At 38.3% G+C, this 21,628-nt stretch overlaps 1 protein-coding gene across 10 annotated transcripts in view; it reads left to right on the forward strand.

Moving 5' to 3' along the window:
• TLR3 (toll like receptor 3) overlaps positions 1–21,628 on the forward strand; it is a 507,043-nt gene extending 485,415 nt beyond the window's left edge. For 5 of the 10 annotated variants that reach the window (XM_059909533.1, XM_059909532.1, XM_059909529.1 and 2 more), the window contains 5 exons: positions 11,978–12,059; positions 14,074–14,525; positions 16,057–16,248; positions 17,912–19,764; positions 20,004–21,628. In XM_059909533.1, the coding sequence (XP_059765516.1) occupies positions 11,978–12,059; positions 14,074–14,525; positions 16,057–16,248; positions 17,912–19,764; positions 20,004–20,232 (2,808 nt within the window). In that variant the 3' untranslated portion in view covers positions 20,233–21,628. Of the gene's footprint in view, positions 1–11,746; positions 11,757–11,783; positions 12,070–13,259; positions 13,352–14,073; positions 14,526–16,056; positions 16,249–17,911; positions 19,765–20,003 lie in introns of those variants that run through there. The other 5 variants (XM_059909538.1, XM_059909536.1, XM_059909537.1 and 2 more) reach the window with 5 other exon arrangements.

Here is a 21,628-nt window from a genome sequence, read left to right on the forward strand (position 1 = left end):
AATGTTTAATTTTATATTTTTATATATTAAGTATATAAATTTAAATTAAAGCAAAGGTCCATAATTTGACCCATTGGAAATCCAAAATTAACTTTACAAATGTGTATGACAAAAAGGTAAAATGATGCTGATTGGCTTTTGTGCCTCTGCAACATCGGTTCTAAATTAACTTGAATATTTGCTAAAATATACCAATTGACAAACTTCATGGACTTAATCAATATGGGGGCTCAAGTCATAATTACTGGCCACATCTGGGGATCCCAGCAAATTTAAGCATGGTAGCCTTTATAATCTCAGGAAAACAACTAAATATAAAATAGAGAAAAAAATATTTATGCCTTGCCTAAATTTCCCATGGTCATAGTACCCTTTGCCCTAAAATATCCCACAGTGACATAGACACTCAACACAATGAGTAATACATTGAAATCGAACTATGCTTTTGACACTTACAAATCAGCTTGACAAAATGGGACTCCATGGACCCCAGTTAAAATAGTTAATATGGCCCAATGTAAATTAAAACAGGACCTTCAAGGATTGAGACTTATTATGTAAGACCTAATTGGTGAATGGGTGATTGTCCCCACTGCTTCTACATTTTTTAAAAATGTTCTTAAACCTGGAAAGAATAAACGATTCACGGTGGGTTACTACAACCTTAATACTGTAGTCCATCTATGAAGTCTCCCATACCGAGTACCCAATATTATTAAATTACTAATTCCATCCATCCCATCCACAACCAAGGAATACTTCCTATTATAGATTTGGCTGCTATGTTCTACTCAGTGCCTATTTCAACAGTCTCTCAGCTGTAGTCTGCCTTCATCTCCAGAGGGACACTGTGCACGTTTTTCTGGCTACCAGTGGGGTACCTCCACAGTTTGACCACCATGTACCATCTTTGAGGACAAGATCTTACTTGCATCCATCTTTCCCCAGGAGCACAAGTATGACATTACATTGATGACAACCTCCTCAGAAGAGATTCGTTTGACATGCTCTTAAGGACATACAAGTCCACAAGTCCAATATCTTGTAGTAGTTTTTGGGTTCTGGAATCAGCATATTCCTTTTTTACCACTTTTACTCAGTCTCGCTGATGCTGCTGCCTACAAGTCAGCACACCTCAGATGAAGCCCCTCCAACAGAAGTCTCTAGAATCGGTTCAAATTAAAGTCAACCAGCCTTCCTGTTCGTGCCCTCAGAGACTCCTTCACTATAGTGGCTATAACAATCTCTTCCCATGCTTCCTGGAATCTCTAGACCACATATGATGGCCAAGAAACTGCCCTTCTTGGCCCCATGCTGTAGGTCATTAGAGCAAAAATTGTTGGCCATGTACCGGGTTCCCCTGTAAATAGGATTTGTCACAGACTCTGAGCCTATGACCCTCCATACTCAGCTTCCCATTACATCTTGGTTCAGAATCCCACAAGCTCAACTTGGATACCAAGACCTCTTTGATACAGGTTTGGATGGAGCCATACCTGGGCTCTCTGGCATATTCTACCTGCAGGGGAAGTGGCATCACCCCTCCTCTGTCCTTTGCCAGATACCATGGTGTGGAGGAGACCACCATTCCCCCAGACCCCTTGGTTACTTGGGGAGTCCCTTAGGGTTAAATGAGTGAATAGCAATGGGAGTTTTTATATTGTACAGGTGGAATTGCCACCATCATATGGGATGGAGCTCAGTTGAGTGTGGGTGCTTTCCATCTCAACCAGGATGTCCCCTCGTAATGGATGGGACCCAAGGGTCAGCACAGTTGGCCAAGATTCAGGCAGTAATCTTAGCACAGTATACCCTGGTCAGCAAATGGTTCCATCTGCACATTTTTACAAACTCCTGGGTCGCTGCCTATGTTGTACCTTTCAGAGCAGAGAACTCTTGGCTCCTAGATACCAAAACTATGAGTCAAAGTCACATGTCTCTCTCCATATACAAGATCACAGCATAAGGCCTTACCAGGACACTCCTTACCTCCTTCAGTGCTCCAGACATTACTGACCATAACCAAAGCACACATTTCACTTCTCAAAACAAAGTGTTGGGCTATAATGCCTTCTGTAAAAGACATTGAACAGAACTTACAGCCTCCTATAGGCCCCTCCTAACAGGTTAAATTGAGAAGACTAATGGACTCCTCAAGAACTTCTGTTTAAGTTACAAAATTACAAATAAACCATTAAATAGGTCTCCACCTTTCCCGAGGCCTTAATCTCTCTTAATTCAAAGCCCCTTGGTTGACTCACATTTCACAATAACTTTAAAAAACTTTCCCATCACCCTTTCCTGTATTTAAAGGACGATGTGTCTCTCCTCCAAGTATACAGACTTATATATGAGGTCCTTTAATAATGTTTCACCCTATTTTTACAGATTTTCTATCCTGCTCCCAGCCCATGTGGGCTGAGGCCAGATAAAGTGTGCACACTCTCCTGGGATCCTTTATACCGTAGATTGTTCCCTGGGCCAAGACACCTGTCCATCTGATATAAGAGCCACTAGAGCCTAAACTTCCACCACCTAAAACCTTCCTCTATATTCAGGTTATAAGAGGTAGATCATTAATCTGGCTCTCCCTCTGATCCTCGCTGGGAAATTAAAATTAGTTTTCCAGGGCCAAGCCCTCAATAGAGTGAACTACCCAGAAGGGAGATAGGAAACCCCACTTAGTAAATGAAAATCATCTTCAGAGATAATAATGGAATCAATATTCTATGCATAATAATACAACTAGAAAAACCCTCTTTGGTAAGAATATTTGCCAGGGGAAATCCACCAGGCAACAGAAGACTGTCAAGTGCAGCTGCACACCATCCAGTTGGCTGTTGGTCTTGTAACAACTGGTCTCAGAGTTTTCATTAGTTTGCGATCTGGAGGCCTAAGCCTTCCAAGTACGCCCTTGTTTCAACCATATATGATGAATTCTGATGTCCCTTTGCCATCCAGTTTAGCCCAAGGACCTCACTAGCTTGCCCGTCACCAACCAAACTGACAACGGAGGCAGAGGGCACCTAGTCTTTGGCTAAATTAGAGCACCTGCCAACAGACTAATGCTGAAGCTCCAGCATCAGACAAGGATATTTCAGTTGCCTAACCACCTGACACCCTGTTAACCACATGCATCCAAATCAGGCCATTGGATTTAAATCCTATTTGCAGTAAAATCTCTCATCATCTATCTGGGCAAAACCTTGGATTATTGGGAGCTTTTAGATTCAGCCACCCTTAATTAGGATAGTAATTGTGCAATTGCCAGTTGGGTTACGAAGCTTTGGTCCAATTACAAAAGATCACCAATACTGGCATCACTTTTGCTAGCTGTGATGCACCCAGAGAGCCCCTTGATTTAAAAGATATTTACAAGCTCCCAGGCCCGACATTGCCTTCAAATTCTATGAAGGGCTCAACCTTGTTATGATACCATATGGTCACAAAAACATGACCTACATCAACCCAAGTGGGTGTCCATGTGGGAAGGATATCCTGATCCCACATCCAAGACAGCATTGCCCTGGCCCAGGAGCTTGCTGCTAAAAATAACATTGCTCTCCACGACAGATATAACTTCATCCCGGACTCTCAGATCATTACCATGGCTAACCTCTCTAAGGTGCCCACAAATTGGACACGGGACATTGATTGCTTTCTTCCTCTGATACTAGAGATGCTATTACACTTCCTGAGCTCACTGTCTGCTCACTCCATGATCCTCGTATACACCTTGCTCGCTGCCAAAACCCCTACACTCCCATGCCTAAAGGGAAAACTTATCAAGGTTACTACTAACTGTGCCATTCTAAATATAAATGAAAATTATTAGTCCAACCCTCGACTTCCTGGGGAGAGGCCTCCCACTTTCCAGTGCCTTCTCTTACTCCCTCTCCCAGCTTTCCACCACGACCCCCCACTCTGCATTCTGACCACCCCTTCCCTTTGGTTATAAACAAATACCATTAACCTTTACATATACCTTCCTAAATGATTAATTTATACCCTCCAACAATGTAACTGCCAGACCTCCCACCCTGACCCAAGAAATACACCAAGATATTTGTCACAAAATTACAACTCATATTTTAACACACTCTTTAACTCCACCAAGATATTTTTAGAGACTCCAGAAATTTCAGTTCTGTTTCCTTGGCTGATACCGTATAAATGAGGAACTTGGTGACGGGCTGGCCACCAAGACTTCTTGTACTTCTTTTCTTTTTTTTTCTTTTTTCTTTTATTTTTTTTTAACATCTTTATTGGAGTATAATTGCTTTACATTGTTGTGTTAGTTGCTGCTGTATAACACAGTGAATCAGCTATATATATATACATGTATCCCCATATCTCCTCCCTCTTGAGTCTCCCTCCCACCCTCCCTATCCCACCCCTCTAGGTGGTCACAAAGCACCGAGCTCATCTCCCTGTGCTATGTGGCTGCTTCCCACTAGCTATCTATTTTGGTAGTATAAGTCCATGCCACTCTATCACTTCATCCCAGCTTACCCTTCCCCCTCCCCGTGTCCTCAAGTCCATTCTCTACATCTACATCTTTATTCCTGTCCCGCCCCTAGGTTCTTCATAACCATTTTTTTCTTTAGATTTCTATATATGTGTTAGCATACTGTATTTGTTTTTCTCTTTCTGACTTACTTCGCTCTGTATGACAGACTCTAACTCCATCCACCTCACTACAAGTAACTCAATTTCGTTTCTTTTTACGGCTGAGTAATATTCCATTGTATATATGTGCCACATCTTCTTTATCCATTCATCTGTCGATGGACACTTAGGTTGCTTCCATGTCCTGGCTATTGTAAATAGAGCTGCAATGAACATTGTGGTACATGACTCTTTTTGAATGATGGTTTTCTCAGGGTATATGCCCAGTAATGGGATTGCTGGGTCATATGGTAGTTCTATTTTTATCTTTTTAAGGAACCTCCATACTGTTCTCCATAGTGGCTGTATCAATTTACATTCCCACCAACAGTGCGAGAGAGTCCCCTTTTCTCCACACCCTCTCCAGCATTTATTGTTTGTAGATTTTTTGGTGATGGCCATTCTGACTGGTGTGAGGGGATATCTATCTCATTGTAGTTTTGAGTTGCATTTCTCTAGTGATTAGTGATGTTGAGCATCCTTTCATGTGTTTGTTGGCAATTTGTATATCTTCTTTGGAGAAATGTCTATTTAGGTCTTCTGCCCATTTTTGGATTGGGTTGTTTGTTTTTTTGATGTTGAGCTGCATGAGCTGCTTGTAAATTTTGGAGATTAGTCCTTTGCCAGTTGCTTCATTTGCAAATATTTTCTCCCATTCTGAGTGTTGTCTTTTCATCTTGTTTATGGTTTCCTTTGCTGTGCAAAAGCTTTTAAGTTTCATTAGGTCCCATTTGTTTATTTTTGTTTTTATTTCCATTTCTCTAGGAGATGGGTCAAAAAAGATCTTGCTGTGTTTTATGTCATAGAGTGTTCTGCCTATGTTTTCCTCTAAGAGTTTTATAGTGTCTGGCCTTATATTTAGGTCTTTAATCCATTTTGAGTTTATTTTTGTGTATGGTGTTAGGGAGTGTTCTAATTTCATTCTTTTACATGTAGCTGTCCAGTTTTCCCAGCACCACTTACTGAAGAGGCTGTCTCTTCTCCATTGTATATTCTTGCCTCCTTTATCAAAAATAAGGTGACCATATGTGCGTGGGTTTATCTCTGGGCTTTCTATCCTGTTCCATTGATCTATATTTCTGTTTTTGTGCCAGTACCATACTGTCTTGATTACTGTAGCTTTGTAGTATAGTCTGAAGTCCAGGAGCCTGATTCCTCCATCTCTGTTTTTCTTTCTCAAGATCGCTTTGGCTATTTGGGGTCTTTTGTGTTTCCATAAATTTGTGAAATTTTTTGTTCTAGTTCTGTGAAAAATGCCATTGGTAGTTTGATAGGGATTGCATTGAATCTGTAGATTGCTTTGGGTAGTATAGTCATTTTCACAATGTTGATTCTTCCAATCCAAGAACATGGTATACCTCTCCATCTGTTGGTATCATCTTTAATTTCTTTCATCAGTGTCTTATAGCTTTATGCATACAAGTCTTTTGTCTCCTTAGGTAGGTTTATTCCTAGGTATTTTATTCTTTTTGTTGCAATGGTGAATGGGAATGTTTCCTTAATTTCTCTTACAGATTTTTCATCATCAGTGTATAGGAATGCAAGAGATTTCTGTGCATTAATTTTGTATACTGATACTTTACCAAATTCATTGACTAGTTCTAGTAGTTTTCTGGTAGAGTCTTTAGGATTCTCTATGTATAGTATCATGTCATCTGCAAACAGTGACAGCTTTTCTGCTTCTTTTCCACTTTGGATTCCTTTTATTTCTTTTTCTTCTCTGATTGCTGTGGGTAAAACTTCCCAAACTATGTTGAATAATAGTGGTGAGAGTGGGCAACCTTGTCTTGTTCCTGATCTTAGTGGAAATGGTTTCAGTTGTTCACCATTGAGAACAATGTTGACTGTGGGTTTGTCATATATGGCCTTTATTATGTTGAGGTAAGTTCCCTCTATGCCTACTTTCTGGAGGGTTTTTATCATAAATGGGTGTTGAATTTTGTCGAAAGCTTTTTCTGCATCTATTGAGATGATCATATGGTTTTTCTCCTTCAATTTGTTAATATGGTGTATCACATCAATTGATTTGCATATATTGAAGAATCCTTGCATTCCTGGGATAAACCCCACTTGATCATGGTGTATGATCCTTTTAATGTGCTGTAGGATTCTGTTTGCTACTATTTTGTTGAGGATTTTTGCATCTACGTTCATCAGTGATATTGGCCTGTAGTTTTCTTTCTTTGTGACATCTTTGTCTGGTTTTTGTATCAGGGTGTTGGTGGCCTCATAGAATGAGTTGAGGAGTGTTCCTCCCTCTGCTATATTTTGGAAGAGTTTGAGAAGGATAGGTGTTAGCTCTTCTGTAAATGTTTGATAGAATTCACCTGTGAAGCCATCTGGTCCTGGGCTTTTGTTTGTTGGAAGATTTTTAATCACGGTTTCAATTTCAGTGCTTGTGATTGGTCTGTTTACATTTTCTATTTCTTCCTGGTTCAGTCTCGGAAGGTTGTGCTTTTCTAAGAATGTGTCCATTTCTTCCAGGTTGTCCATTTCATTGGCATATAGTTGCTTGTAGTAATCTCTCATGATCCTTTGTATATCTGCAGTGTCAGTTGTTACTTCTCCTTTTTCATTTCTAATTCTATTGATTTGAGTCTTCTCCCTTTTTTTCTTGATGGGTCTGGCTAATGGTTTATCAATTTTGTTTATCTTCTCAAAGAACCAGCTTTTTGTTTTATTGATCTTTGCTATTGTTTCCTTCATTTCTTTTTCCTTTATTTCTGATCTGATCTTTATGATTTCTTTCCTTCTGCTAACTTTGGGGTTTTTTTGTTCTTCTTTCTCTAATTGCTTTAGGTGTAAGGTTAGGTTGTTTATTTGAGATGTTTCTTGTTTCTTGAGGTAGGATTGTATTGCTATAAACTTCCCTCTTAGAACTGCTTTTGCTGCATCCCATAGGTTTTGGGTCGTCGTGTTTTCATTGTCATTTGTTTCTAGGTATTTTTTAATTTCCTCTTTGATTTCTTCCTTGTACTTCTTTTCTTCCTTTCTACTCTCATGATAAATTGTTTTCTATTCAGTTTAGGGCAAATTATGCCCAATCTCTAGAAGTCTCCTCTATTATTGTATTTAGGTCACTCAAATATCCCCAAAAACTGAACTCAAAACTAATGTCAAGACATCAAGGGGTCAATTGTAGTATAGTTTTAAAAAATGCTCTCTTGACCCAGTTTTGAGGCCCTGGCCAGGGGTCGGTCAGCTCCTCTTCTTAAAGAACTTACTCATTTCCCTTGTGGGCCTTTCACACTCCAGGCCACTGTACCACAGGTAATTTAAACAGAAAGGAATGTTACCATTTCTTTTGAAATGGTATTGATGTTAAAGTGTACATTCAAATCTTATATAGGCCTATTTCTAGGTAAAGTAAAGAATAAGATTAACATTTTATACAGGCTGTAAACTCTAGCTTACAGCTTTCTGAATTTCACTAGGTTTATGTACTTTTTCTCCAAATCTTTAGCCTAGTAAACCTCCCCCTCCCCACCTTCCTTTCACTTTTACTTCTCATTTTTTAAGGACCAGTTCTCATATTCTTATTATAAATCATCCCAGATACAGATATAGCTTCCTGTTAGGAGAAAAGCAAGAAGCATGTTCAAAAGCAACTGCCTATCCTTTTCAACACTGGACGCTCTCTTTAATTTTCTGTGTTGATTCAAAATTTGCATTATAAAATGGAGATCGACCTGCATGAGCATTAAACTGTCACCAATGACCAGTTTAATCTGATTACAGTAAATTATTAGTTGCTTTTGATACTTTGAACTTCTTTGTGTTAAGTGTGATTGTTAATGGCTTTGTTTGACATTTATGACTCCATTCACTGGATGCCCAGTAGGCATCAGTTCATTCAAATTTAATTAGGATATTTAAAGTGTAAGATGATATCATATTGTATATCAACTATACTCCAATTTAAAAGAAAGGGGAAAAAGTAAGAATAACAAGGGCAAATGCTCTTAACAGCAGATTTTGATTTGAAATCAAGCTGCTCCTCACATAGACAGGGGTAGCACCATGAGGGTTATTTATTTAATCATGACTCTGTAGAACAATTCCAGGAGGCCAATTTACTCATAATAAATACTGGAAAAATGTCCAAGTTGAAAGTAAATAAATAAATAGAAAGAAAGTAGGATGATAGTGAAGTTTGGTCTGGAATTTTATTTTATTCTATTTTGTTTATTTTTTGCCGTGCCACGCGGCACGTGGGATCTTAGTTCCCTGACCGGGGATCGAACCCGTGCTTCCTGAAGTGGAAGTGTGGAGTGTTAACCACTGGACCTGGAATTTTATTTTTCATATTAATAAATGAATATCAAATTTAAGGCATAGAGTTTGAAGAGACCTTCACCATATCCTGAGACTGTCAGTGAAAGAGAGTGAGACCATTCACCCGAACCCACCTCCCAGATTTACAAGAGAGAGGAAGATATCACCACTTTTCATCTACCACGTAAAATTACAAAAAAAATTAAAAATAAGGAAAAGCTCAAGTTAAGCTAGAAGCTCTGTGTGTCAAATGTTGGTTTCTTTTTCAGAGGGGAAGTTCAAGTTCAGTCCTGCTCAGTGGACATGAGTGAGAGCAACAGGAGGGGCACAGTGTTATTTCTTCTCATTAAAGTTCTTGCTGAGTTTGTTGTCTGACAACAAACTTAATTTAAACCAGCTGAAGCTCAGTGAGCAGAAATGGAAATGACACTGGCAAGAGGAACTGCACCTTTACTTTAGAGAAAGAGTTCACAAAGAAAAAAGAAAAAGAGATGCCTTCTGGAATTTCAGACAGTTCGGAGCAGGACCATGTCCTTTCTGAATGGTGGCTGTGAAGGGAGATGGGTCAGCACAGTTCAAAATGATGGTCTATCTGATGCTCTGAGGGAAATGTAACTGTTTATCTAGGTCCATAATATACTTATCACATTGTTAACCCATGGGAAGTTTTTGTTTGTCTGTTTTGGAATCATAGTTAACATACAGTATTATATTAGTTTCAGGGGTACAACATAGTGATTCGATATTTTTATACATTATGATCACCACAATAAGTCTAGTTACCATCTGTCACCATGCAAACTTGTTCCAAGATTATTGACTATATTCTTTATGCTGTACATTACACACCGGTGACATTTATTTTGTAGCTGGAAGTTTGTACTTCTTCATCCGCTTCACCTACTTCATCTGTTCTCCCGCCTGCCCCCGTCTGGCAACTACCAGTTTGTTCTCTGTATCTATGAGTCTGTTTCTGTTTTGTTTGTTTGTTTCTTTCTTTGTTTGTTCTGGTTGTTTCGAGTCCACATATGGACATATATCATAGTTTTTATTTAATTCTCTTAAAAAGGGAAAAATAAACTTTTTCACTGTAGCACCTACCACCATAATAGCTAAATAAGTTAATGCATAATTGAGAAATATACACTGGAGAGAAACTGACCTGTGTTGTATTTAGAAGCCAGCATGAATTGAGGACTATTAATATAGAACTGGTATTATGCCTAAACTGATTATTGCATTATGATTATTTTATTCCAAAATAAAAAATTATTTTTTGGAAGCCATTCTTTAGTTCAACCAACATTATGGAAAACCTGATATTTACAAGAAGCCCTAAGGCATAAGAGATGGGTGTATAGGGTTGTGGGGGGAATGAATTTCCATTTATCTGATGATACCCAACACATCACTCCAAATTTTTTTGGTTTAAAACATGAGTCATTTACTTGTTTACTCCTCTGGGATTTTGGCAGGACTTGTGGGGACAGCTCATCTCTGCTCCATGGGGCATCAGCTGGGGTGACTCAACTGGGATTGGAAAATCCACACCCAATATGGCTTACTCAATGGCTGTCTTCTGGGTGCTCAGTTGGAGCTATTGGCTAGACCCTCGGTTCTCCTCCGTGTTGCCCTGCACAAGGCTAGGCTGGGCATCTCACCACACAGCGACTGGGTTCTGAGAGGAAGAGGGACAGTCCTAATATGCAAATGCTTATCCAGCCTTGCCTGGCTGCATGCCTACTAATATCCCGTTGGCCAAAGCTAGTCACATGGTCAAGCCCAGGGTCAATGTGGAGACCACACAAGGGTCTGAATACTGAAGAGCAGCCTGGTTCACTGGAGCCCAAAGTGACAGCCTACCATGGAAGACTGGCCGGAGAGTCACACACAAAGAGCACACCCTGTCCTGCCTTCAGGGACTCACAGAGAAGAAACCTTTTGAATAGTAGTAACGTTTTACTGCACATCCCAGTGGGTAGATGTGGGGGACAGTCGTTTGCCTGCTTATGCCATTATATCATAGATGTGACTTCAGAATCAGAAAAGTGTAACCACAAGGTGGTCCAGCTAAGGCTGGAGCCCAGGAAAGGGCATTTTGCACCCTGATACAAACTAACTACTTGCTCTCAAATCTGCAGTCAAGCTAATGACATGTTTCAACTGTTCCAGGCTGTTTTCTTACTTTACTAGTATAAAGCATTAAGGCAACTTGCGGTATGTCCTCAGGCAGATCCCTCACCTAGCTCTGTTTCATTTTCCTCACTTCTCAAACAAGGGAGCTGGATTCAGTGATCTCTACAGTTCCTGCCAATCGTTATATTTTACTGTATAACATTATAGTTATCCTATGATGTTATATCAACAATGAAAACGTGTTGCTTTTTTGACAAGCATGCTCCTTACACTAGTTGAAGTCAGTAAAGCTAATTGATAACTAAATAGTGAATCTGAACTTTCTCCGGGCTCATCTATTTGTTCCCTAACAGATTCTGACCATGTAAAGTGGAACAGCATGAGTTAGGACCCGCTCCTGGCTTTGCCAAGCCCAGCTCTTTCTCTGCTGTGAAACTTGGTCTCTTTGATCAAAAGGTTAATTTCTGCATTATTTGTCTTACAAAGCTGCTAAGAAGATAAAGTGAGATAAGAGAAGTGAAAGTGCTTAGCTTTGATTAGGGACTGAGTTTTTTTTCTGTCCCTCTAACCAATTCTGACCGCCATGCATCAGGCTTTGGTTTAAAAAAAAAAAAAATAGAGGAATTCCCTCTCAGTTAGATATTCATTAACCTCTAGAGCCCTGCCCACATCAACGGGTGAGGTCTTAATTCTTTCAACTTTCTCTGTTGCTAAATCTGTGACCCTCTTAATAAAACCCAAGGGACTGTACAGAAGAAGAAAACACAAGACATTTTTAAGAAACAATGTAAAATACCTCTTGCTGAGATTGTGATTTTTTTCCTTTGCCCTTCTTAGAATGTACCAAGGAGAAAACGTTGTTTTTGTTTTTTTTTTAAACTTTAGTTTCACTTTCCAGATTGCAGCGAACTTCCTCACTTCCCAGATGAAAACGACTGGATTTGGACTAATGAGAAAAGGAACGGTCAGCTGCCTTCAGAGTAAGTGAAGGTGTGTATTTTAAATTCTTCCTGGGATGGGATCTCTCATGTTGGGTACAGCTAGAATGCTTGTTGGCTTTAGCATTCTTTGATCTTTCTTGGATCTGGTGCTTGAGATCGAGTCAGAATCATTCAACACGGAGGGTGGAAAAAGGGGAAAGAATATAGGTGTGAAGTGACTTGTATCACAACTCAGAGGACAAGGGACAGCAGCAGTTTCTCATTAACATGATAAAACATTTTATGCAGTATTTTTTATTTCCTTTGTAGTGTTCTGTAACTGGGAAAGCACATTAGGGAAGCGATGGAAATCATTCGGCAACAGCCTTTTTAAAAAAATCACAGCTTTGTCTTAAAGATGCAAAGCCCTGTGAGCTTTAAAGAGCTTATCTCCTTTTCTCAGTTTTCTTGGCTGGAGAGGAGACAGGGGCTGGCATTTTATAATGGACTTGACAAGGAGAAAACACTTCAGGTATTCCTAGGAGTAAGAAAATGGCTTTCTTTGGCCTCATAAAGGAAAACGGAAGAAGATGAGACATGGAAAGATCTTCAGATGTGTAGCAAGGTCAGAAATGAGCAAATATGGGCTGGTCGGCCTCAGGTGGTACTGGTTTCAGGACGTTGGCTCCCAACTTTACAGTAGGATTATGTGTTAGTGTGTATCTGCAGATAGATGTGCCTGCATAAATTTAGGGGAAAAAATATTGTGAATTTACCAACCAGACTGTACAAGCCAAACTGCAAATAATGATTAAGCACCCTGGCGGCAGATGCCTCGTCCCAAACATGATGCAATATTGTCTTTTACTTGGACAAAGAAATGTGTAATCCTAGGTTTTTCAAAATTGCAAGGCCCAGTGAATCTACTTTTCATCTCTTTTAAACTTCCTTTGTTTCTGTTACGTCTCATGAAACATCAACTCTTCACTCTAATTTCATTCTCTCCCTTTTTTGTTTGTTTTACTGTAGCACATTCTAGAATAACTTTTTCATGAGTCTGTGCATATCTCAAAATGCTTCTTCCCCTTATCTTTAATTGTTCAGCCTCATATGAAATTTGGGGTACAAAATTATTCCCCCTGCATGTTTTGAAAGCTTAGCACTATTGTTTTCTAGTGGCTCATGTTGCTGATGAAAAGTTTTGTGGCAATCAGGATCTCTTTCCTCTGGAAGTAATTGATCATATGTTCTCCTTAAAAGGTTTTAGGATTTTTTTGGTGGATGATCACAATTCTGACGTTTCAGAAGAGTCTGTGTCTTTTTCCTTTTTCACTCATCCTGCCTGGCATTTGGTGAGTCTCTTCCATCAGGGGAAGTGTATCTTCATATCTGGGAATGTCTTTCAGTCCTTACATGTTTTGTAAATGGCTTAATCCTTCTCAGTATTTCTTATCTCTAGCTACAGCCCTTCCAGAAGAGGTAAATGTCACCTAGGCAAGGAGGGGAATATATTTCAGGTACTATGCCTGTGAGTTGGTAAATAGAGGTAGTACCCTTATGGTACTGGAAAGAGAGTTTTCAGAATAGGCTTTAGAACTGGAACACTAGATTAAATGAAATTAAAAAATAACTAAGGAAAAATGTGAAGAGGATGAGGAAATAGTATAATTAAGTTCCTCATCTTTTTGGTGGGAAGAAACTACTTAAAGTCCAGAAATGAAGAAATAGAAACATAAGCATATTATTTAGGTTTGTGGAAGTGACCATGAGAATTAAAAGTAGAAACAGTCAAGAGGTTTACCTTGGAAAGTTGCAAATGGGGTGGAGGTGAAGAGCAAGGAGGGAGTTTGTTTTTTGATCCTTTTTTGTGCTGATTGAATTATTTCCATTTGATGTATTACTTGTATAATACGTACTTGTATATCATAAATGTTACGAGTAATGAGATCACATTTGTTACATATATTACATATATAGTCACATTTGTTGCATATATTACAAGGAATAAACCAATGCATATGGAAGCACATGTTATTAATGCTGCCCATTACTTTTTATGTTTTTCTTTTATAAGGCAAAATCATGAGCAGGTATTTGCTTTATCGTATCTACTCCTTCTTGGGACTGTTGCCCTTTTGGATACTGTGTACATCTTCTACCAACAAATGTACTGTTAGACATGAAATAGCTGACTGCAGTCATCTGAAGTTGACTCAAATACCTGATGACCTCCCAACAAACATAACAGTGTTGAATCTTACCCATAATCAACTCAGAAGATTACCACCTGCCAATTTTACAAGATATAGCCAACTTACTATCTTGGATGGAGGATTTAACTCCATCTCAAAGCTGGAGCCAGAATTGTGCCAACGTCTCCCTTTGTTGGAAATTTTGAACCTCCAACACAATGAGCTATCTCAGCTTTCTGATAAAACCTTTATCTTCTGCATGAATTTGACTGAACTCCATCTAATGTCCAACTCAATCCAGAAAATTCAAAATAATCCCTTTAAAAACCTGAAGGTAAGATGGAAATGAATATTTCCATGTAAGAAATGAAAAATATGTTATCGAATATTGTTTCAAGTCATTTATGCATCTTTAGACTTCATATCTAAATATCAAGGTGAAGAATAAGAAATCTGATCTACCCAAATGGGAAGAGGGGGCCTCCACACACAAATATGGCCATTATGATTGGAAATATTTTCAAGAGAGCAAATACCGTAATTTTAAAGAACTCTCCTCTCTTGCATCCTTCCACTAGAAATAGAACTTAGATTCAAGAGGCAGAGACCAGAGAGGAATCAGAATATCCCATGAAGAATGGCAAATAAACTCTCCACACTGCTGATTTAGTACCTGCACTAATGAAAAAATATGTCGAGTCTAAATTCTAATTTAAATAAAATTAACAAATTGATGCGTGATAAAGCCAACTGTTCAGCTAAAAATTACATACTTTTGATTTAAGAAATCTTCTACAGTATTGCTTTTCAGTAGCTACCACCTTTTTCTTGTCAGTACTTTGCTTGAATTTTAAATCTGTGAAAAAATATGCTAGTGTGTTTAAATCTGAGGCAATTATTAAGTGCTTTTCTTATATCAAAGCTATTTTCAGAACTCTGTTTTCTTCATTTTGTGGGCTTATAAAAAACTGAGCATTCCTCGACCTCAAATACCAAGAATAATATACAAATTTAAATATTCTTAGAAACATTTATAAAATGATTTGCTTGCTAGCTAGGGATTTGAAATTCTTTCTTGTGCCTTCTTAGATTCTGATGTAGATGAAATGATGTCTTTGGGCACAAAGACCTCAAAATCTGGTTAATTGCTGGCAAAATGTTATTCTTATTTTTAAAACATAAATAGAAGTCTTAAGCTCTTTGATAGACATTACATAAGATATTGCCCTAACATATATCAGTTTTTCCTTACATTTTACCTGAGTGGAAGTTTACATGTTCAAAGGTAGCACAAAGTGACAAAACATCCTACAGCACAGACAAAACAAAAAAATAATATTCTGAACTAGTCATGATGCAAAATTTACATAACTACCAATCTTTCTCAATATCAAAATCTTTTTATTTTTTGAAAATCTTTTAAAAATTTCATGAACAGCAGCATTCTCCTCATGCTTCTTAAGAAAATATTTCTTCATCTTGTTTTTGTTGTTTAGTTTCAAGGTTGATGCATGACACTATGTTTGATAAGCCACATGAATATTTCTTACATCATAAATAAATGCTTATTATAAATAAATAAATTAAAAAGCTTATGAATATTCCTTACATCATGAATAAATAAGCTTAAGTCATTTTATTTTGGTAAGAGAAATAAGGTGATTCTTTGAATTAAGAAATTAGTCTTTGTAGCAATGGTATTTTCGATCACAATCAAGATTTTTTATTACTCCTACCATCAGTTTTCTATAAAATAATAAAGATGTGACATTTTGCTGTCCAGTTATTTCTAAGATTCATGTACATTTAAAAGAACTATTTTTCATGGCAAGACTGTAACTTATATACATATTTTTTCCCCTCAGAATTTAATCAAATTAAACCTAGCTCATAATGGTTTATCATCTACTAAATTAGGAACTCAGCTGCAACTGGAAAATCTCCAAGAGCTTCTACTATCAAATAATAAAATTTCTGCACTAAGACGTGAAGAACTTGATTTCCTTGGCAACTCTTCTTTAAAAAGATTAGAGTTGTCATCAAATCAAATAATGGAGGTAAGATAAAAAATTTTGTGTTGTACTTTTAAGTGTGGGCAGTCCCTAATTGTGTCACATGGGTAAGAATCTAAAGGTAGAGATAGAGAAAGAGGTGATAACCTTTGTCACGTCTTCTAGAAATCCTTCACACTTACTGCTTAGGATCATTGATGTCATCCTCACAAGAAAGGGAGTTTGGTAGCAATTAGGAGCTGGAGCTCTGCTGTCAAACAGAAGTGGGTTAAAATCCTTGATCCATTACAGACCAGGACTTTGGCCTTGGGGAACTTAACCTCTCTGGGTCTAGTTTCCTTGCCTATGAAGTGGAAATAATACCATCTATTGCACAAAATCCCTGGAAGAATTGGGGGCTTCCCTGGTGGCGCAGTGGTTGGGAATCTGCCTGCCAATGCAGGGGACACGGGTTCGAGCCCTGGTCTGGGAAGATCCCACATGCCGCAGAGCAGCTGGGCCCGTGAGCCACAATTGCTGAGCCTGCGCGTCTGGAGCCTGTGCTCCGCAACAAGAGAGGCCGCAATAGTGAGAGGCCCGCGCGCGCACCGCGATGAAGAGTGGCCCCCACTTGCCGCAACTAGAGAAAGCCCTCGCACAGAAACGAAGACCCAACACAGCCATAAATAAATAAGTAAATAAAATTAAAAAGAAAAGAAAAAAAAAAAAACCCAAAAGGTTTTGGCCCATCAAAGCTGGGTTTCCGGCAGCGTTAGACCAGGGCCCCATGCCCTTAGCAGCTGTGCTGTGTTGCCTCTCTGAGGATGATGGTGTATCCTGCCTTTTAAAAGTAATATCATAACATGAATGTCCTCCATGTCATTAAGAATTATTCACAAACTTAATTTTAGTGACTGCAAAATAATCCTATCCTATAGATTTACCATAATTAATCTAATCATTTCCTGCTTTGTATTTTGACTCACTTTCTTCCACATTTCTCTCGTGTCATCCATTGGCCCTAACATCTCACAAGTGACACAGTAGAAATCTGAGCCTCTTTGCTCTCCCAGGAGACTTGAGCTCTATCCTCTCTGGATCCCTTCCCTCCTGCCCCTGCTCTCTTGCTCCAGCGCTGAGTCTCATAGCAGCCAAGGCTTCTAGTGTGGGACTGGGGGGCAGAGCGGAAGGGAGCTGGAAACACAGTAAGGAAATAGTCAGGAGAAAACCTTGGTGGGAAGACAGAGAGGATCGCTGGAGCTCAGAGTCATAGAAAGGAAAGTCCATGTCAATGCTTCATAATAAAATCCACCCATTCATTCCAGAATGTTCACTGAGAGCAGTGGTCACGAAGAGAGAAACAGGATCTGCCCCAGAGGTGACTTTACAAATAGTCTATTAATTACAATAATACTCAGTGTGATGAAGTAAAAGTACCAGGAGACTTAACTTAGCCTGGGAGATCAGGGAAGACCCTCTGAAGAAGTGGCATCTAAGCTGATACATGGATGCTGAGTAGTAACCAGTGACCAGGGGAGGCAAGGGCTGGAGCGGGAGGTGGGTGATACGGGTGCAGAGGAAGGAGCGGGGAGACAGAGGAATGGAGAGAAAACCCAGAGAAGGTGGTGAAAGAGGAAAGGGGATTTAGTAAAGAATATGCCTGTTTTTCAAGGGTCGTACAGACTCGTTGTGTTTTGGTTATTAACCTCTTTTTCCGTCCCACTCTTAGTTCTCTCCAGGGTGTTTTCATGCAATTGGAAAATTATTTGGCTTCTCTCTGAACAATGCCAAACTGAGCCCCAGTCTCATAGAAGAGCTCTGCTTGGAATTATCAAACACAAGCATTCAGAATCTGTCCCTGAGCAACAACCAGCTGTACACAACCAGCAACAAGACTTTTGTTGGGCTGAAGCAGACAAATCTCACAGTGCTCGATCTTTCCCATAACAGCTTAAGTGTGATTGGTAATGATTCCTTTGCTTGGCTTCCACATCTAGAATATCTCTTTCTGGAGTATAATAATATAGAACATCTGTCTTCTCGCTCTTTTTATGGGCTTTCCAATGTGAGATACCTGAATTTGAGACGATCTTTTACTAAACAAAGCGTTTCCCTGGCTTCACTTCCCAAGATTGATGATTTTTCCTTTCAGTGGCTAAAATTTTTGGAGTATCTCAATATGGAAGATAACAACTTTCCAGGCATAAAAAGCAATACTTTCACGGGATTGACAAGGCTGAGATGTTTAAGTCTATCCAACTCCTTCTCAAGTTTGCGAACTTTAACAAATGAAACATTTTTATCACTTGCTGGTTCTCCTCTGCTCACACTCAACCTAACCAAAAATAAAATCTCAAAAATAGAGAGTGGTGCTTTTTCTTGGTTGGGCCACCTAACTGTACTTGACCTTGGCCTTAATGAAATTGGGCAAGAACTCACAGGCCAGGAATGGAGAGGTCTAGAAAATATTGTTGAAATCTACCTTTCCTACAACAAATACCTAGAGCTGACTAGCAACTCTTTTGCCTTGGTTCCAAGCCTTCAACGACTGATGCTCCGAAGGGTGGCCCTTAAAAATGTGGATAGCTCCCCTTCACCTTTTCACCCTCTTCCTAACCTGACCATTCTGGATCTAAGCAACAACAACATAGCCAACATAAATGATGAACTGTTGAAGGGTCTTGAGAAACTAGAAATTCTGGATTTGCAGCATAACAACTTAGCTCGCCTCTGGAAGCATGCAAACCCTGGCGGTCCTGTTCATTTTCTGAAGGGTCTTTCTCACCTCTACATCCTTAACTTAGAGTCTAATGGCTTTGATGAGATCCCAGCAGAAGTCTTCAAGGACTTACGTGAATTGAAGAGCATCGATTTAGGATTGAATAATTTAAATATCCTTCCACCATCTGTCTTTGATAATCAAGTGTTGCTAAAGTCATTAAGCCTTCAGAAGAATCTCATAACATCTGTTGAAAAGAACGTTTTTGGGCCAGCATTCAAGAACCTGAGTAATTTAGATATGCGCTTTAATCCATTTGATTGTACATGTGAAAGCATTGCCTGGTTTGTTAATTGGATTAATAATACCCATACGAACATCTCTGAACTATCAAGCCGTTACCTCTGCAACACTCCACCTCAATATCGTGGTTTCCCAGTGATGCTTTTTGATATATCACCCTGCAAAGACAGTGCCCCATTTGAACTCCTTTTCATGATAAATACCAGTATCCTATTGATTTTCATCTTTATTGTACTTCTCATCCATTTTGAAGGCTGGAAGATATCTTTTTATTGGAATGTTTCAGTGCATCGAGTTCTTGGTTTCAAAGAAATAGACAGACAGCCAGAACAGTTTGAATATGCGGCATATATAATTCATGCCTATAAAGATAGGGATTGGGTCTGGGAACACTTCTCCCCGATGGAAGAAGAAGATCATACACTCAGATTCTGTCTGGAAGAAAGGGATTTTGAGGCAGGTGTCCTTGAACTTGAAGCAATTGTTAATAGCATCAGAAGGAGCAGAAAAATTATTTTTGTTATAACACAGAATCTACTGAAAGATCCATTATGCAAAAGGTAGGTGAACACTCTGAAATCTGAAGTGTATTCTCGTTCTTAAATTGAGCTTTTAAATGTTACTAACATTATTACTCACAACTCAAAGTATTTTAAAAATAAAATTAAGAAGAAACGTAACCTGATTTTTAGTGACAGATTAAAGTTAATTACAAGGGAAATGTTAATTTTAGAGCTTTGGGCTATTAAAAACTGTATATTGATATATACCGTAATTCAGTTATTTTTTTTTAACTTAGATTCAAGGTGCACCACGCAGTTCAGCAAGCTATTGAACAAAATCTGGATTCCATCATATTGATCTTTCTTGAGGATATTCCGGATTATAAACTGAATCATGCGCTCTGTTTGCGAAGAGGGATGTTTAGATCTCGCTGCATCTTGAACTGGCCGATTCAGAAAGAACGGGTAAATGCCTTTCATCATAAATTGCAAGTAGCACTTGGTTCCAGAAATTCAGTACATTAAATTTATTTAAAGACTAAATTAAAGGAGTAGCTTTCCTAATTTAAAAAAGGTCCATGGTAAATTTACATTTTACTTGATAATAATGTAAATCTGTTCATTCATACTTATCAATAAGAATACCACAAGTATCTCTCTTCTATGGAGATATATCTCCCTATTTCAGGCCTTTTATTACTAATCAAGTTAATTTGACCCAAAATGAACAGATAAGAATATCCTTTACTAATGAATACACAATTGGGTTACTGAGGCCTATCAAAACAAAGTTTTAAAGTATTCCTCGTTTAAAGAAAAGTTAGAGGTATATGAGTGTTTGTGATAATTATATTTGGGTTTTTTTTCTGGATGCACTCAGAATAAAATATAACTTTTATGGGTACAATGCTATTTCAATTGTGAAAGAGTAAAATATACAGCCATGTTTTTAAAAGTTGAATTACAGCAATTTTTCAACTGAAAAACTTTATATTTTAGTGGTACCTGTCACAGTGTTGATTTTGTTAAATGTTAAATACCATTTTAATATACATACTCAGGACAGAAAACATTTGCACTTCATTTTGATTACTTAATAAATAAATATTTTAATAAATACATTTCCTAATATTTGGAATTCTGCTATATGAGGCATTAGAAGACACTATTCTTTTACTTAGAAGTATTGCAGGAAGGCTTATTTCCTAAAGGTTAATTAGTAGATTGGCTTTGTGGAAACAAAATACTTTCTTCCTCTGGTCACAGATTTGGCCCTGGCCAAATCACGTGGTTCCACTGGGATTTTTTTGACTACTGATCTTGAAAATTACAGTGATAAACAAAATCTTAACTATTCCCAAATCATTACTGATGATGATCCTGGTATAATACATTCCCATAGAATATATTATTATACCATAAAAACGTATTCTGTGTGTAAATTAGTCCTTATGATTATTTTAAGTTTTATTTTTGTTTTACAATAAAAAGAGTCTGATTATTGGAAATAGACATGAATAGCTTTTAAAAACCTTTATAGTTCTGGTATTCAAATATAAAGGAGAGTTGAAATGATCATGTTGAGATAATTTATATACTTGAAGCACTCATTTGTCTGCTGAATTTAGGGAGCATTTGAGATGTCACACTTTGGAACTTTGATTTAAATAGTTCTGTATTCTCGGGGCTAAGTTCACATAATCCTAAAAAAAACGTAATACCCGCTGTACTGCTGGTTCTGAAGGACTCTACAACAACATGAATATACGGAGAACTCATTTTCACTCTCTCATTATACACCACCCTCACACTTGAGACATGTGTTTTGTAGTTTTTTTGTTAAGATTTGTTTTCTAACTGTGAAATAATCCTGTTTTAATTTGGCATCAAAAAATAAAAATCACAACTAGTTTTTTCGTGA

This window comes from Balaenoptera ricei, chromosome 21, assembly GCF_028023285.1.
Source record: "Balaenoptera ricei isolate mBalRic1 chromosome 21, mBalRic1.hap2, whole genome shotgun sequence".
Classification (NCBI taxonomy): domain Eukaryota; kingdom Metazoa; phylum Chordata; class Mammalia; order Artiodactyla; family Balaenopteridae; genus Balaenoptera; species Balaenoptera ricei.